The sequence below is a fragment of the Vipera ursinii genome (assembly GCF_947247035.1).
Source record: "Vipera ursinii genome assembly, chromosome: 1".
NCBI classification, from domain to species: Eukaryota; Metazoa; Chordata; class Lepidosauria; order Squamata; family Viperidae; genus Vipera; species Vipera ursinii.
The window spans coordinates 7,069,665-7,087,767 of record NC_139512.1 but is presented as its reverse complement, the minus strand read 5'-3'; the positions used below and the strand labels follow the sequence as shown (position 1 = coordinate 7,087,767).

At 45.0% G+C, this 18,103-nt stretch overlaps 1 protein-coding gene across 5 annotated transcripts in view; it reads left to right on the top strand.

Moving 5' to 3' along the window:
- The window catches only part of SLC25A42 (solute carrier family 25 member 42), a 33,854-nt gene extending 17,975 nt beyond the window's left edge, over positions 1-15,879 (top strand). For 4 of the 5 annotated variants that reach the window (XM_083364510.1, XM_083364513.1, XM_083364512.1 and 1 more), the window contains exons 3-9: positions 2,728-2,853; positions 3,159-3,270; positions 4,378-4,403; positions 5,587-5,753; positions 8,240-8,356; positions 9,867-10,018; positions 12,063-15,879. In XM_083364510.1, coding sequence (XP_083220636.1) covers positions 2,767-2,853; positions 3,159-3,270; positions 4,378-4,403; positions 5,587-5,753; positions 8,240-8,356; positions 9,867-10,018; positions 12,063-12,388 — 987 coding nt within the window. In that variant the 5' untranslated portion in view covers positions 2,728-2,766 and the 3' untranslated portion in view covers positions 12,389-15,879. The remainder of the gene's footprint in view (positions 1-2,727; positions 2,854-3,158; positions 3,271-4,377; positions 4,404-5,586; positions 5,754-8,239; positions 8,357-9,866; positions 10,019-12,062) is intronic. The other variant, XR_014492732.1, reaches the window with a different exon arrangement.
- Positions 15,880-18,103: the final 2,224 nt, after the last annotated feature.

Here is an 18,103-nt window from a genome sequence, read left to right as displayed (position 1 = left end):
TCTTGGACAAGGGTAGACAACCTTGGCTCTTTTATGACTCGTGGACTTCAACTCCCAGAATTCCTGAGCCAGCAAGGCTCAGCTTGGAAACCTCTCCCTTTCCCCTCAGCGTGGCTGGCTCAGGAATTCTGGGAGTTGAAGTCCACGAGTCAGAGCCAAGATTGCCTACCCCTGCTCTAGGTAGGATACCTACAGATAATCCTTAATTTACAACCACCTATCCTCAGAGTTATGACCGCCACATCGCCTCCTCCCCCCAGGGTCACGTGAATGCAATTTGACCACTTTTATTTTTATTTATTTATATTTTGTTTTTCTTGCCCGCCCACGGTCCTCAGAGCTTCCCTTTGTGGCTTGGCAACTGACCCACAGTTATGACTGTCACAGTGTCCTGCGGTTAGGTGATTGCAATTTCCCATCTTCCTAGCCAGTGTCCAATGAACAAAGTCAATGGAGGAAGACGGATTCACTTAACAGCCATGTGATTTGCTCAACAGCTGCAGTAAATATGATCATACGATTGATGATTGGCTTAAACTACACCACTTAATAATTGAAATCCCCATCCCAAATGTGGTTGTAAGTCGAGGGCTACCCGCATAGGCAGTCCTTGACTTAAGACCACAATTGAGCCCAAAATTAATGTTGCTAAGTGAGACATAGGTTAAATGAATTTGGCCCAGTTTTAGGAGCTTTCTTTCCACAGTTGTTAAATGAAGCACTGCAGTTGTTAAGTTAGTAACACGGTTGAATCTGGCTTTCCCCATTGACTTTGCTTGTCAGAAGGTCACAAAAGGGATCACGTGACCCTGGAACACTGCAACCATCATAAATATGAACCAGTTGCCAAGTGTCCAAATTTTGATAATTTGACAGTGGTTTTCAGAGCCAATGTAACTTTGAATGGTCACTAAACAAACTGTTGTAAGTTGAGGACTACCTTTTATAAGAAAGAAAGAAAGAAAGAGAGAAAGAAAGAAAGGAAGGAAGGAAGGAAGGGAAGGAAGGAAGGAAGGGAGAGAGAAAGAAAGAAAGAAAGAAAGAAAGAAAGAAAGAAAGAAAGAAAGAAAGAAAGAAAAAGAAAGAAGGAAAGAAAAAGAAAGAAAGAAAGATTTCCAGGAAAGACATGAGCTGGTTCCAGCTATATTTTTTTTCCTGATCTTTGAATTTCCTACCGGCTTCTTACCAGACATGCTGTCTTGCCCTGCTTTATGGATGAAGACGTAAAGGAACATTTGTAATCTCACAGCTGTTCATTCCGAATCCCTCATAGCCAGAAATAAACTAGAATGAAAAAGGGATACCGAATGGAAAGAGTAGGATGGGACAATTTTCCAGTCAAATTCCTTGTCGCAAAACAAGTTACAGTAGAGAAGTGGATGGTCAGAAAAGAACTACATAACCCATGGTGTGCTAGATTGCATCCATGATTACGTTTATAATGGGACAGGGGAGATCTCAAAGTTAACGTGTGTCTCCTCTCTTCTGGAAACCATGTAGATCTTAAAAAGTTCTCCTTAAATTTACATTAAAGGTAATCCTCAGCTTAAAACAGTTGGTTTAGAGACCATTCAAAGTTAGGCTGCACTGGGAAAAGTGACATGTGTTGTGATTCAGGGTCAGCCTGTGGGTTCGGCAGTTGGGTCGGACGACTCAGAGGAGGAGGAGGGGGGTGTTGAAGAGCTTGCTGAGGGGGTTGAAGATCTTGCTAATGAGAGCCCTCAGCCAGACCCCTCCCACCTGGTCACGACGGAGACCCAGCTGTGTGAGCCTGACAGCGTGGATGAAGATGACCCACAGCTGGCCCTGTTCAAGGACGCCCAACGCAGGAGGCAGTCAATCAGGAATAAACAGAGGAAGGCAATGGGGCATCTCGGAAGGAGGCAGAGAGAAGCCACGCCCTGAACTGTATGAAAGGGGAATGCGTGGGAGGGCTGGTTTGCTGAAGGCAACCGCTTGAAAAGCTCCTGTTTCTTGGTTTGTGTCTTGTTTGTATCAATAAATTTGGCAGGCTTAATTCCAGCCTCTTGCCTTCTTGTAAAAGGGGTTGTCCCTGCCTTTTCTGCAGGGCCGGTAGCAGGCTGGTACAGAACATTATGATTGTTTTTCACACTTAGCAACCGTTGCAACATCCCCAGGGTCACATGATCAAATTCAGATGTTCGGCAACTGACTTGTGTTTATGACGGTTGCAGTGTCCCCGGGTCATGTGATCCCCTTTTGTGACCTTCTGACCAGCAAAATCAGTGGGGAAGCCACTTAACAACCAAGTTATATCCACTTAACACCTGCTGCAATCCACTTAACTGTGGCAAATGGGGCAAATACTCACTTAAGAAATGTCTCACTTTAGCAACAGCAATTGTGGGCTCAACGGTGGCCGTACGTTGAGGACTACCTATGTAGTTTTTAGTGTATCGTTTTTCTGTTTTTTTTTTATTTTTGCCACCCAGTCATGCATTTGGGTCACTGGAAATTTAAGAAATAAATAAATATTGTGCTTTTTTTTTTAGAAAAAACCCAAAAGAGACAGGAGGGCCAACAGTGCAAATAAGCGGACGGGGGAAGCAGTGAAAAATGGGGCGATTGAAACCGATCAGTCGGATTGATTTTTTTTAAAAGTTTCATATTTTGAAAAATTAATTTTAACATTTTCTGTCTCTCTCTCTCTCCCCTTCTTCTTCTTCTTCTTCTTCTTCTTCTTCTTCTTCTTCTTCTTCTCCTCAGGAGGCTCAATTCTCTTCCGAGCTAGCTTCTGAGCTTGGTATGGATAATGGTAGAGCGGTGGAAGGTCAAGTAGGTTTGAAACAGAAAGATGCAGAGATCAGAGTCCATGGACGTGTTCTTCCAGAGGTGGGCAGTTTGTGTCTCGCTGTGTTGTAACTGCAGGACTAGGCAACCTTGGCTCTTTTATAACTTGTGGACTTCAACTCCCAGAATTCCTGAGCCAGCATGGCTCAGCTTTCCCCTCAGCATGGCTGGCTCAGGAATTCTGGGAGTTGAAGTCCATGAGTCATAAAAGAGCCGAGGTTGCCTACCCCTGACTTACTCCCATTTTTTAAAAAAAAGTCTGCTGTTTCTTATGAGAGATTGAGTCCTAGCTGCTATTTTTCTGTTGCATGATTGGGTCTCTAACACATTTTGGTTTTCTGTTCCAGAATACTGAAGAGAAAAAAAGTGTGATCAACTCCTTGGTGTCTGGGGCATTGGCTGGCGCTGTGGCCAAAACAGCCGTGGCACCATTGGACCGGACAAAAATCATATTCCAAGGTAGACACGGGAGAAGGGAGGAGAAATGGGGGAATCTTCCTATCTTTCTAAAATTGTGGAAGCAATCGTGGCTCCTTTTAGATCAGCTTTTCAGATTTGACAACTTTACGATGTGTGGACTTCAACTCCCAGAATTCCCTATCCATCACGCTGGCTGGGGAATGCTGGGAGTTGAGGTCCACACATCTTAAAGTTGCCAAGTTTGAAAAACATTGATATAAATGCATGGACTTCAGTTCCCAGAATTCTCAGTAGTAGTCCTGTGGGTTGAGGAATTCTGGCGTGTGAAGTTTGTAGATCTGTACAGCCCCCAGTTTGGACAAACAATTGCATTCATTCCTGGCTTGTCATTACTCTAACCCAGGGGTCCCCACCCCCGGTCCATGGACTGGTACTGGGCCATGGCATGCCAGCAACTGGTCCGCACAAACAAGCAAAGCCCCATCTGCGAGATGTAGGCAACACACAAAACTACACACCCTCCAGTCACGGAAAAACCTCTCTCCACGGAACCGGTCCCTGGTGCCCAAAAAGTTGGGGACCTCTGCTCTAACCAGCTTAGAAGCCAGATTTGATTGCTGCCTTTGCATTCTGGCTTGGTAAAGAAACTAAATAGCAGGATTTAGAAAGACTGTGCATTTTTTCAAATCCTGGTTAATTTGTAATTAGTTTGTTCAACCGTCTTTGCAGAAGGCCTTTGACAAGCCAGGCCTTTGAAGATTTAAGGTTTAATGGTTTATGAAAGCAAGGCCAGCATATTCTTTAAAAGCCTTGGTAACTGTAAGATGTGTGGACTTCAGTTCCCAGAATTTCCCAGCCAGCATTCTGGGAGGCGAAGTCCACATGTCTTAAAAGTTCTCAAGGTTGAGAAACACTGGCCTATACCATACCTGTCTCCAGGCTAACGTGGACCTGTTGAGACATTAGGTGCCGATTCGCAAAGGCAGTGGGGATGGTTCTCTTCCTTGGGGATGCGGTCTGGGTGTTCCAAACTAGAGTCTGACTGAGTGCAAAGATGCTGGATTGTGGCATGGATTAGTCTGCCCATAGATTTCTTAGCTGCAGTGCTGATATGCGTACGGCTTCTTCTTTTTTCTCTGTTTTCAGTGTCGTCGAATCGGTTTTCTGCTAAGGTAAGTTGAAACGTCCTTCTCTTTTCTAAGCTTCATTGCAGGTTGAGCAGTTGGGAAGGATTAAATCTCACTGAATGGATCCCATGGGTGGGTCTCTCACCTTAACACACCTCTGTTCTGCCCCTCCTTCTGGCTTCTTAAGAGCTGGTGAAAATTAGTCAAAACAGAACTACTATAAAACGGTAGGCCACATGTATGTGCCAACTGAAGTAAAATCTTGGGGCAAAATTCCAGCAGAAGAATAGACATTAAAACAGGAATTCAACCCTCATAAGGAGACTTGTGTAGCTGGTTGCTAACTCCAACACAGAGAAAAAGGGTTGGAGTTTACTTTGTGTAAGGAGGCAGATAGTGGGATGTGACATTGGCTTATCCTAGAGTAGCATCTGAGGGGCCTAGAAGTCATTAGGGGCGAAAAATCCCAGTGTTTCTGCTGGACTTTGGCAATGGGTTCTTCTATCTGAAATGGGCAGGGGGTTGGAGTAGATGACCTCCAAGGTCCCTTCCAACTTCTTCTTCTTCTTCTTCTTCTTCTTCTTCTTCTTCTTCTCCTTCTTCTTCTTCTTCTTCTTCTTCTTCTTCTTCTTCTTCTTCTTCTTCTTCTTCTTCTTCTTCTTCTTCTTCTTATTATTATTATTATTATTATTATTATTATTATTATTATTATTATTATTATTATTATTATTATTATCTTGTTTTGCATGCTCTCGCTCTCTCCACTGTGGCTTAAAGGAATAATTATTGCCAGATTGACCACCTCCTCCTCCTCCTCCCCCTCCTCCCGTCCACTCTCTTCATGAGAACTGTGAGCAAGAAGGAGCTGCAGAGGCCTGTACTTTCTGGAGCAAGTTCTTTCTGAAAGTTCCCTCAGTGTTGGCATCTGCTTTTCTGGGTTTATTGTGATCCAACAGTCTTGTTGCAGTCCTGCAGCATCTTGAGACCTCACATATATTGCCATAAGCGAAAGAAAGGCAGAAACCAAGCCATTCTGTGGGAGTTTGGTTGGGACAAGAAGAACATTTTGAGGAGACGCCAGTGAATTGTAACCATCTTTTTTGTCTGAAAACCTCCTACACCCTGCCTGCCCTACCCCAACCTTTCCTCTCCGAATTCCCTCTTTAAAATTCACAGCTCCTTTGTCTTTCAAGTGTGTCACTCCTGACCCAGCTCCTTCTCTGTCTAGGAGGCCTACCGGCTGATCTATCGTACCTACCTCAGGGAAGGCTTCTTCAGCCTATGGCGAGGCAACTCAGCCACCATGGTTCGAGTGGTCCCCTACGCTGCCATCCAGTTTTCTGCACATGAGGAGTACAAGCAGCTTTTGGGCAGCTACTATGGCTACCAGGGAAAGTAAGTTGCTATGGAGCCTCGGTCTCCTTAAAGGTCTTCGCCTGAGCATGTGTGAAAGATATTGTCCAGGTACAAGAAGTCAGGAACCAGGATAGAGTTCGAAAACAGCAGTTATTGTTAATCAGAACAAACAATACAGGTGAAAGTCTGTGGCGATTCTCATTCATCCAGGTCATGGTTGTCCCAAAGGTGCTTTTTCAGGAGGCAACTGGACTTCCGTATTAATAATAATAATAATAATAATAATAATAATAATAATAATAATAATAATAATAATAATAATAATAATAATAATAATAATTTGGAAGGGACCTTGGAGGTCATCTAGTCCAACCCCCTGCTCAGGCAGGAAACCCTATACCATTTCAGACAAATGGCTGTCCAGTCTCTTCTTAAAAACTTCAAGTGTTGGAGCATTCACCACCTCTGGAGGCAGGTTGTTCCACTGGTTAATTGTTCTAGGTTGCTTCTCTCCTTGACTAGTTTCCATCCATTGCTTCTTGTCCTGCCTTCAGGTGTTTTGGAGAATAGCTTGACTCCCTCTTCTTTGGGGCGGTCCCTGAGATATTGGAACACTGCTATCATGTCCCCCCTCGCCCTTCTCTTCGTTAAACTACACATACTTTCTTTGAAGACGTTTCGCTTCTCATCCAAGAGAAGCTTCCTGGATGAGAAGTGAAACGTCTTCAAAGAAAAACAAAAAAAGTCCAGATGCCTCTTGAAAAAGGCAATACAGGCGAAAGATTCTAGTTGTCTGTTCTGGTATATGCCAGAGTCGTGTCTCTCTGACTTACATTTCCAACCGTGAAACCCCAATCATTGTGATTTATAAATTTTGATTCATCGCTTAGCCTAATGTATGCCAGCTGTACTTTAGTGCCAAGGGAACAGAGCCAGAGTTTTGTAATGAGCAATGTAACTGGCTGACAAACCGTACTCAACGAGTAGTCCTCAATGGCACTACATCCACATGGAGGAAAGTAAGCAGTGGGGGTACCACAAGGTTCCGTCTTAGGCCCACTACTCTTCAACATCTTCATCAATGACTTAGATGAGGGAATTGAAGGGGAACTCATCAAATTTGCAGATGACACTTAAACTGGCAGGAATAGCCAACACACCAGAAGACAAGCTCAGGATCGAAAAAGATCTTGACAAGACTTGAACAATGGGCCCCATCCAACAAAATGATATTTAATGTGGAGAAAAGCAAGTTTTTTACACCTGGGCAGGAAATACCAAAGGTACAAGCACAGATTAGGCGAAACCTGGCTCAAAAACAGTAACTGTGAGAGGGACCTTGGAGTCCTAGTGGACGACCACTTAAATATGAGCCAGCAGCGTGCAGCAGCAACCAAAAAAGCTAATACAATCCTTGGTTGTATAAACAAAGGCATAGAATCAAGATCACGTGAAGTATTAGTACTGCTTTATAAAGCCTTAGTAAAGCCAGACCTGGAATACTGCATCCAGTTTTGGTCACCACATTACAAAAAAGATGTTGAGACTTTGGAAAAAGTGCAAAGAAGAGCAACTAAGATGATTAAAGGCCCAGAGACTAAAACATATGAAGAACGCTTGCAAGAATTGGGTATGGCCAGTCTAGAGAAAAGAAGTACTTTAACGAAGAGGGGTGAGGGGTGACATGATAGCAGTGTTCCAATATCTCAGGGGCCGCCACAAAGAAGAGGGAGTCAAGCTATTCTCCAAAGCACCTGAAGGCAGGACAAGAAGCAACGGATGGAAACTAGTCAAGGAGAGAAGCAACCTAGAACTAAGGAGAAACTTCCTGACAGTTAGAACAATTAACCAGTGGAACAACCTGCCTCCAGAAGTGGTGAATGCTCCAACACTGGAAGTTTTTAAGAAGAGACTGGACAAGCCATTTGTCTGAAATGGTATAGGGTTTCCTGCCTGAGCAGGGGGTTGGACTAGATGACCTCCAAGGTCCCTTCCAACTACTGCTACTACTACTGCTACTACTACTACTACTACTACTTATTATTATTATTATTATTATTATTATTATTATTATTATTATTATTATTATTATTATTATTATTATTATTGACTGGGGTGGGGGAGGGGCATGATAGCAGTATTCCACAAAGAGGAGGGGGTCAATTTATTTTCCAAAGCACCAGAGGGCAAGACAAGAAACAACGGGTGGAAACTAATCAAGGAGAGATCCAACCTGGAATTAAGGAGAACCTTCCTCACAGTGAAGACAATTAACCAGTGGAACAGTTCAGACGTTGTGGGTGCTTCCTCACTGGAGATTTTTAAGAAGAGACTGGACAGCCACTTGTCTGAAATGTTATAGGGTCTCCTGCCTGAACAGGGGGTTGGACTAGAAGACCTCCAAGGTCCCTTCACGCTCGATTCTGATTCTGATTCAGTTTGGGACCTTTTTTGTCCAGTCGGTTTAGAGTCTAGATAGCCAGCAACCAAAGAAATTCTCCTTTTAAAATATTCTTTTGTTTCAGGGCACTCACCCCTCTGCCCAGATTCATGGCAGGGTCTCTGGCAGGGATCACAGCTGCCATGTTGACATACCCCCTGGACCTGGTTCGTGCCCGTATGGCAGTGACGCCGAAGGAAATGTAAGTGATTGGAGATTTGATGCTCATGTACTTGAGAAGGGACATGAGGTGTGTTCTTTCACTCTTATTGTTCCTAAAAGCCTATACCAGGGGTCTTCAAACTTGGCAACTTTTAAGATTTGTGGACTTCAACTCCCAGAATTCCTCAGCTAGCCTTGGCTGGCTGGCTGGCTGAGGAATTCTGGGAGTTGAAGTCCACAAGTCTTAAAAGTTGCCAGGTTTGAAGACCCCTGGTCTAAGGGCACCACTACAAGAGAGGTATCATCCTTCACATTTGATCCTGACTTATACAGATAGTCCTTGATTTACAACAGTTCGTTTAGTGACCATTTGAAGTTGCAATGGCCCTGAAAAAAATGAGTTATGACCGTTTTTCACACTTACGACCGTTGCAGCATCCCCCTGGTTATGTGATCAAAATTCTGATTCTTGGCAACTGGCTCGTATTTATGACTGTTGCAGCATCCCGGGGTCATGTGATCCCCTTTTGTGACCTTCTGACAAGCAGTGGGGAAGCCAGATTCATTTAACAACGGTGAATAATGTATAATGAAAGGTTGGAGCATAAATGCTTCTGTAAGAGAAGATTGTTGCTTTTCTTACCGTCCAAGCCAAAAAAAAAATGCCAAAAAGAAATACAGTTCTTCTACAAGGTTTTCTTCTACTTCAGGAGCGTGATTGGTTCAGTACAAGTAGTCCTCAACTTACAACAGTTCACCTAGTGACCGTTTGAAGTTACAACGGCGCTGAAAAAAGTGACACGACCATTTTTCATTCTTATGACCGTTGCAGCATCCCCGGGGTCGTGTGATTCACATTCGGATGCTTGGCAACTGATTCACATTTATGACAGTTGCAGTGTCCCGGGTTCACGTGATCACCTTTTGCAACCTTCTGACAAGCAAAGTCATTGGCGAGACCAGGTGTTCTGAACAACCACGTGTTACCAATTTAGTAACTGCAGTGATTTACTTAACAAATGTGGCAAGAAAGGTCATAAAATGGGACAAAGCTCGCTTAACAAATTTCTCACTTAGCAACATAAATTTGGGGCTCCGTTGTGGTCGTAAGTTGAAGACTCCCTGTAATGTACTCAACTTACTAAATAGGTTGCTTGCTCATAGTTTACTTGGTGAATCCAGTCAAGTATCTTCGGGATCTACTAACCACAGTGACAAAAAAAAAAGAAGACAAAACTGTAGTGGAATGTAGTCTGGATTCCCAGGAGGGAGGGACAAGGGATGCCTTGTTGTTGACCACGTTCCCCCTCCATAGACATCTGGTGAGCGTACTCACAAAAGGTTCAGCCTACTACGCTGAAAGATGACAAATACGGCCAGCCTGCCAACAGAAGTCCCCCACCCTTGGGAGATTCCCTAAAATAGCGGCACGTCCCTTGCAACTGGGACAGGCATAGATTCTTAGGACTGTCACCCTTCAAACTTCTTTCTTGTCTGATGTTGTCAGGATTCCAATCCACAATGTAGCCCATTTCATTTTTCCTTGGCAGGTATAGCAACATAATTCATGTATTTATGCGGATATCTCACGAGGAAGGATTGAAGACCCTGTACAGGGGCTTCGCCCCTACCATTTTGGGGGTGATCCCTTATGCTGGTTTGAGCTTTTTCACTTACGAGTCACTGAAGAAGCTGCACGCAGGTAAGGACAATCCAGTGGATAGGAATTATATGCAGGTGGTCCTTACCTTGCAACCATCTGTTTAGTGTCCCATTCAAATTTAACAACAGCGCTGGGGGAAAAAAATGACCTACAACTGATCCTTGCACTTATGACCACTACAGCATAAACGCGGGATCAGAACTCAGGCACTTGGCAACTGGCGTGTATTTACAGTGGTTGCAGCATCCTGGGTCATGTGATGCCATATGTGACCTTCCCAGCCAGCTTCCGACAAGCAAAGTCAACAGGGGAAGCCAGATTCGTTTAACCACATTGCATGATTTACTTAACATTGCGTTGATTCGCTTAACCGTCATGGCCAAAAAACCCCCCACCCTTTTAAAATTGAGCACGACTCATTGTCTAGCCACAGAAATTCTGGTTCCAATTGTCATAAGTTGAGGGTTATTTGTACACGGCTTCTAACTGTTTTTATGTGCATTTTTTCAAAAAAATTTTTTTTAAAAAAAAACTGCTTGGTGATCAGAACAGTGAGGCTGGGGAGTTTGTGATATATCTGTTGTGGGAATCCACACTTTCTTGGGAAATATTTTCTCATCAGGCACGATGTTAAAATTTCAGATGGTCTGGCAAAACTGACAAGCAACTGATTCTGGACCAAAATTATTAACTTAAAAGGGTTTCTTACGGTTAGATGTGAGGGGACTTCTAATTTTAAACGAGACTAGACCAAATCCACAGACCTGGAGTTATATGAAAGGGAATCGGAAGGAACCAATCAGGCTGAAACTTTTATCAAAGTCCTGTAAAGAAGAGTTAAATGAAACGTTTAGCTTTAGCTGGAAAAGAGAAAATGAGGGAAATACGGTAGTGGTCTGAAAGTATCTGTCTACGCTGCTAACCTCAGATGTTCTTGCTTTGACAACATGTGTAGAGGCAGCTTTGCTTCTTTAAAAACTTGTGTGTTACTTTTAGAATTAGAACTAGTTGATGCTGTGGGGAGTAGGAAGAATGTCTCTCAAGGCTGTTTTGAAATAAGAGAAGATAAGAATTTGGCCGGTTGTTTAATAGGAGGGAAAGCTTACAATTCAAACTAATTGGAGAATGTGATTTATGACAGTTAATTAGAGGGAGGAACTGTGCTTTGATACTGTGTGCTTAGGGGAGGGGAATCCAGATTTCGGCTTGACCATGTATGTGTGGAAGCTATGTTCTTTTGATTAAAGACTCCTTAAGGTAAACAATTTGAAACTTAACATTAAGAAAACCAAGATTTAATTTAATTTAATTTATTAATATTTCTATACCGCCCTTCTCCCGAAGGACTCAGGGCGGTGTACAGGGCAAGAATAAAACACAGAGATTTACAAAAGATAAAAGGTAATTAAATACATGCCCAATTAAAAATACAGTTAATACATACTAAAAAACCCCAATAAAAATAGTAAAAAACCCCACCAATCCCCCCTCAGGCCAGGCCGGCTTGCTCGAACAAGTATGTTTTCAGATTGCGGCGAAAGGAGCGAAGATCGGGCGCCGTCCGGAGCTCAACCGGTAACTGGTTCCATAGCTCCGGGGCGCCCACAGAGAAGGATCTCCCCCTAGGGGCCACCAGTCGACATTCTCTGACCGGTGGCACCCTGAGGATGCATCCGGCTCTCTCAATTCCAATTTCTAGTGTCGCCTGAGTCATGTAAGCCACCTGGGTGATTTTGGGCCAATCACCAGGAGACTGCGAGTTCTAGTGTCGCCTGAGGCATGTAAGCCACCTGGGTGATTTTGGGCCAATCACCAGGAGACTGCGAGTTCTAGTGTCACCTGAGGCATGTAAGCCACCTGGGTGATTTTGGGCCAGGCCCCTCCCTCTCAAGCCAACCAACCTCATAAGGTTGCTATTCAGGAAAAAAAAAAACGAGGATGTAAGTGAGTTGGATATATTCGTCGCCCTGAGTTTATTGTAAAAACCACAAAGGTGAGATACCGATAAATAAATAACGACAGACAGAAATCTGTTGTGTTTCTAAGCATCTCTACAGGGTCTCCTCTTCTTTTTCCTCTCCAGATCACAGCGGGAGGAGAGAGCCCTATCCCGTGGAAAGGCTTGTGTTTGGGGCTTGTGCAGGCCTGATTGGGCAGTCGTCCTCTTACCCTCTGGACGTGGTCCGTCGACGGATGCAGACCGCCGGGGCGCTGGGCTACTCCTACGGGTCTATCTTCCACACCATGAGGGACATCGTTCGGGAAGAAGGACTCATCCGAGGCTTGTACAAAGGGCTGAGCATGAACTGGGTCAAGGGCCCCATTGCCGTAGGCATCAGCTTCACCACCTTTGACCTCATGCAGATTCTCCTCCGTAAATGGGAGCGCACCATGAACGTGCAGAGGTAACGCCAAACCGCCGGCCAGGTTCCTTGTGGAGAGGGAGTGACCGCCAGCGTGGCGCCAGTGCTGACGAACGAGGATGGACAAATCCTCCTCCTTTTTTTTTTTAAACTCCCTTCCCTGATCCCAGATGAGATTCTGACGGTAGATCTGAATGACCTCGGAGAACTCTTGTTTCAGACACAGAGATTCCTCTAAACTGTGGCCGTCTTCCTCTCTGGTTTCCAAGATAATGAGCGTGCAAAGAAATAATAGTAGAAATCAGTGCAGGATGTTCACTGTTTTTACGACGTGATCTACACACCCCTGAATTCTCCGAATGGGGGAGAAAAGGGGGGCTCTTTTCACTGCTAGCCTCATCACAGGAGGCAGCAGCTTGATGTGGTTTTATCTGTGCCAACCTTTCCCCTCCCCAACTCTTCCCACTCCCCTTTTATTTTTATTTTTTAAATTTGTCCACAATTCTCCTCACATATCGTTCATGACCTCTTGGAAGGGCAATGCCAGATTGGGGTGGGAATATTTTTCCATAGAGTTGACAAAAAAAGAAGAAGGACACTTTCCTCTGGCATTTTTCTTGCTAGAAACCGGGGAGATCCCTAGCTGGGAAAACTCAAATCTTAAATCAACAGTTGTTCAGGTTTTTAATTTTCCAGAGCAGCATTTTTAAATAAAGGATTTTGTGTGTGTTTTTTTCTCTCTCAAAGATATAATTTTTTTAAAAAAGCAACAACTACCCGATAGGTTTTGCTTTCCATTGGAGATGGTTCACTCTGAGGAAAACATTATCAGTGCACAGTGTTAACTGGAAACTCTTGCTGTCCTGATAGGCCAGGGGCCTTCAAACTTGGCCCTTTTATGACTCGTGGACTTCAACTCCCAGAATTCCTCAGCCAGACACGCTGGCTGAGGAATTCTGGGAGTTGAAGTCCACGAGTCATAAAAGGGCCAAGTTTGAAGGCCCCTGTGATAGGCTGCTATCCGTTTCATTTCTTCAGTATTATCCATATTATTATTATTTCGACAGTAGGGAAAGGTAGAGAATGGATGCCATAAGTGTTTGGATGGTAGGCACTTGAAGGGACATTATGAGCTCCTGAAAATCTCCTCTTCCTGCTTAACATTAACTTGGGTTGGGCTCTCAGATTGAATGAAGAGCCTCTAGCTCTTTTTCTCTGGACCCTCCATGCTTTGTGCATTTTTTAAAGATCTTGCTCGCTTGAAATGGGAGAAAACACGGCAGCGTCATGGTGTAGCCTTCTTCCTAAATAGTGTAATTTCACTACTTATTTTCCCTTTCTCCTCTCATTTGCTGCTGCTGCTGCTTGTCAGAGTGGAGAATACCGTTGTGCCATGCTGAGGAAACTTCCTGTGGCAGCTTATATATTTGCTGTGTTTGGGTCTCTGGATAGCTTTTTGCTGCATCAGTTCTGCTATTTTTTCTCTTGCCTGTTTTCTGCTTCATTCAACTTTAATGCCACTTGGGCGGGGGGAGAAAATAGCAACAGATTATACCCCGATACAATTCTCAAGCCCTTCCCTTCGGGCTAAAGCAGGGGTGAGGAACAATTGCCCTTTTATGATTTGTGGACTTCAACTCCCAGAATTCCTGAGCCAGCGTGTCTGGCTGAGGAATTCTGGGAGTTGAAGTCCACGAGTCATAAAAGGGCCAAGTTTGAAGGCCCCACAAGTCATAAAAGGGCCATAGTTCCCCATCCCTGGGCTAAAGGATGAAAGATGGAATGGTGGTTGTGAACTGACATGGATCCTTCCCCACATTTTGTACAAGAGGCTGGAAAGTTGACTGGCAACTTTGTGGGCCACAAAATATTTTGTGGTGATCTACGTGCACTACGCCCCTTCACACACAGCATCCTAACTGTGCTTGGTATGATCCTAAAAATTCTACAACTTGTTGATTCTTTTCGCAACAGCACTCATCGAACTGGTTTCTGCAAAGGGGCTCAGAAACTTAACCGAAGCCTTTGTTGTCGTAAAGCTTCCTCTGCATTTGCGATGCCGTAAGCACCCACCCCCAGATACCATATTTTTTTAAAAAGAGGCAGAATCCAGAATGTGATGTGTAGGTGTTGTGCCCACAGAGCACGTTGACTGTGAAGTGGCCTCAAGGCTTAGCCGCCAACATGCACAAGTTGTATCGCAAATCAGTAAATGTGAACAATGTCTCAAATTGAGATTTATGAATATAACTCAGCTATTAGAAGAAGGCTTTTCTCCCGATTTTAGAAAATTTTAGATTCCCGCCCCCCCCCCTTTCCACTTCTTAAGCTTGGTTGCCAATCTAGCTTGTTTTTTTTCTCCTTCTTTTAAACTGCTTTATATAATTAACATTGCACCACTTACCTTATGGTCTTGCATAGAGCCTTTTGTCCAGAAATGTTAGACACTCACAAATCATCCCCTGGTCATTGTAATCAAATCAAATTCATTGGGGTGTATTTATTGGACATTTAGCTGGGGAAGCCTGCTATAATAGGGATTAGTTACCTCTTTGTGGGCAGGTAGTGTGGGCCTCCCTCCTGTCTCCCAATAACTCAGCTGGAGAAATTCACCAAGGCAAGTTCAGCAGTGTCTTTTTCTCCCGACCGCACATTCCTAAGGTAGAGAGTCTAGACCAGGAATCTCCAAACTTGGCAACTTTTAAGACTTGTGGACTTCAACTCCCAGAATTCCCCCATGCTGCCTGGGGAATTCTAGGGAGTTGAAGTCCACAAGTCTTGCCAAGCTTTGGAGACCCTTGGTCTAGAGCAGGGGTCTTCAGACTTGGTCCTTTTATGGCTTGTGGACTTCGACTCCCAGAATTCCTCAGCCAGCGTGCCTGGCTGAGGAATTCTGGGAGTGGAAGTCCACAAGTCGTAAAAGGGCCCAAGTTTGAAGACCCCTGCTTAAGAAGGTGCTGTGGGAATCTCTTAAGCACAACAGGGGTGCTCTTGTAGGACAAGGGGAACTCTTTTTGTGACAAGTAAATCAGTGGGGAAGCAGAGGATCCATTTCCTTGCAGAAGTTTGTACCTTTTTACCCTTATAAAGGTCTTCTCCAGGGATTGTCTGGAGAAACCACCCTTGATGTAGAAAAATCTGTGGTGTATTCCAGGCGGGGCTGTTTCTCATTGCTTTGTGCAAACAGAGTATATGACTGCAAAGCCACAACATGTTTCCCAGAGAGAGTTGCGTGCCCATAAGCAGTGTTTTGAAGGAAAGCGAGCTAAGCCACTAAAGTATTTGGCACTCCTGCACAGCCAAGTATTACAAAGGGTAACTTTGGAGAGCTACTCCGGCCTCGGGGACAAAGGCGCTAAGGTGAGATGCATTTATACAAAACATGGAACACAACGGCCTCAGCTGACAGGAGGTTGTCTGCATTGTGGCTTTTTATCTGGGCAATGACACTTTTGTTTTATATAGATGTTTATAGTGACAAAAATTATAAAGATCTGTGCCAAGGGTATATTTAATAATAAAAATGAATTATCCAGTGTGCGGTGTCTGTCGTGTCACTCTTTTCTGAGCTTTTATCTAATTCAGACATGTCAAACACAAGGCCCGGGGGCCGGATCTGGCCCGTGGTTTCATGTAGCCCGCGAAGCCACCCTGGAAACAGTGAGGGAACGGCCCCCACTGCCTTAGCCCTGGCCCAGAGACCCTCCTTCTGCCAGAGACCCTCAGATCTGTCCCACTCCTGCCCAGGCCGCCATAGGCACCCTTGATGCAAACGATGTAGAGCTGGCCACACCCACCCAGTAGGCCATACGCACTCTAGCCATGCCCACCCAGTAGGCCACACCCACCCTGGCCATACCCACCCGGCCCCGAGGGCAACCGCAATGCTGATGTGGCCCTCAATGAAATTGAGTTTGACACCCCTGGTCTAATTGTATAGAATTAGATGGCATTGGTGTCTAATCCGTGGTGGCGGAGTAGTAAGAATGCAGCACTGCAGGCTACTTCTGCTGGCTGCCAGCAGTTTGATCCTGACCACCTGAAGGTTGACTCAGCCTTCCATCCTTCCGAGGTCAGTAAAATGAGGAGCCAGATTACTGGGGATAATATGCTGACTCTGTAAACAGAGGGCTGTAAAGCACTGTGAAGCGGTATGTAAGCCTAAGTGCTACTGCTATTATTAATATAAGTATCTCCAACCTTTTTGATGACCAGTGGCGTAGCGTGGGTTGTCAGCACCCGGGGCAAGGCAAGTAATTTGCGCCCCCTAACCTGTGGATTTTAGCACTCGAGTCTGCACTGTCCCTCCCCCAGATAGTCCCTCGCTCTCCGCACCGCACCGCACGCCTGGCACCCCCCCTCCACAGTGGGCGGTGGCTCGGATCGGATTTGCACAGCCAGCACTGCAGTGAGAGAGAGTGAGTGAGCCAGGCAGGGGCAGAGAGCTGCGAGTGTGAGCGCCCCCCCCAGATGTTGCACCCGGTGCGGCCGGCCCCCCCTGCACCCCCCACGCTACGCCACTGTTGATGACTGTGGCCTTGGAGGTTTTCTAGTCCAACCCCCTGCTCAGGCAGGAAACCCTGTACCATTCCAGACGAATGGCTGTCTTAATCTCTTCTTAAAAGCCTCCATTGATGGAACACTGGAGGGAAAGTTGTTCTCACTGTCAGGAAATTTCTCCTTATTTGTAGGTTGGTCCTCTCCTTGATTAGTTTCCATCTGTTGCTTCGTATCCTGCCTATTGAAAAGGGGCAGGGCATCCCATACAAGAAACTCCTTCCCCAGAGTGTGACGTTACTCAGACCGTCAATTCATAGCTGAACTATTGGTCGGCTCCACACAATGTGCTGTCTTCGACACACCACCATAATGGAGCCTGCCCGTTGAGGTCACATATTGTGACCGTTGTAAAACAGGTTGTTCAGGTGACCACCCTGATTTTTACAACTTTTTTTTTTGCAGCGGTCATTAAGAGAACACAGCAGTCATAAAACAAACACCGCAGTCATTCAATGGGCATTAAGCAAACCCATTTTTCCCCATGGCATGGTTTTGCCGAAAACGGAAAGTAAAACTTCTGGTTCCTGCAAAACTGTTGTTAAGTGTGTGCATGTTGCCGAGCACCCTTTTTTTCCTCAGAGGTCATAACTTTGAATGGGCGCTAAGCGACCGATCGTAAGTCAAGGACCAGTTGTCTGTTTGAACTTGGCACGAAATGCAGGCCCAATCATTTCTGGCTTACTCAGTAACCCAAATTAAGCAAGCCACGCGGTCATCCTCAAGCGACAGTTCTCTCAGAATATCCCAAAAATGCTTCTTCAAGAGGCAGCTGGATTTCAGTTTTGCTTCTCACCCAAGAAGCTTCTTCGGTTCGAAACGTCTTCAAGGAAAAACAAAGGAAGTCCAGTTGCCTCTTGAAAAAGCACCTTTGGGACAACTGTGACCTGGATGACTGAGCATCTCCATGGAGTTTCCCCCTCATTAGGTTTGCCCCACTGGATCCGTGGCGGGCGAATATCATACCAGGCCTTTGGCTTCAAATAGCTCTCCTCCATAGCTTTAATTCCTGGCTTAAGTTTAGATGGAATACTAGGCGTAACCATCTCATAACGGGGGGTGGCAGTTTGGCTGACCCTGGAAGCTAACTGGGAGTTGGTCAGAATTTGGATGAGAGAGAGACCACTAGGAAATTGCAGGGCTGGATTTTAACTGGGAAGTTAAAAAAGAAAAACCCAAGAGAGGCTGATACTGGAGGTTGAGG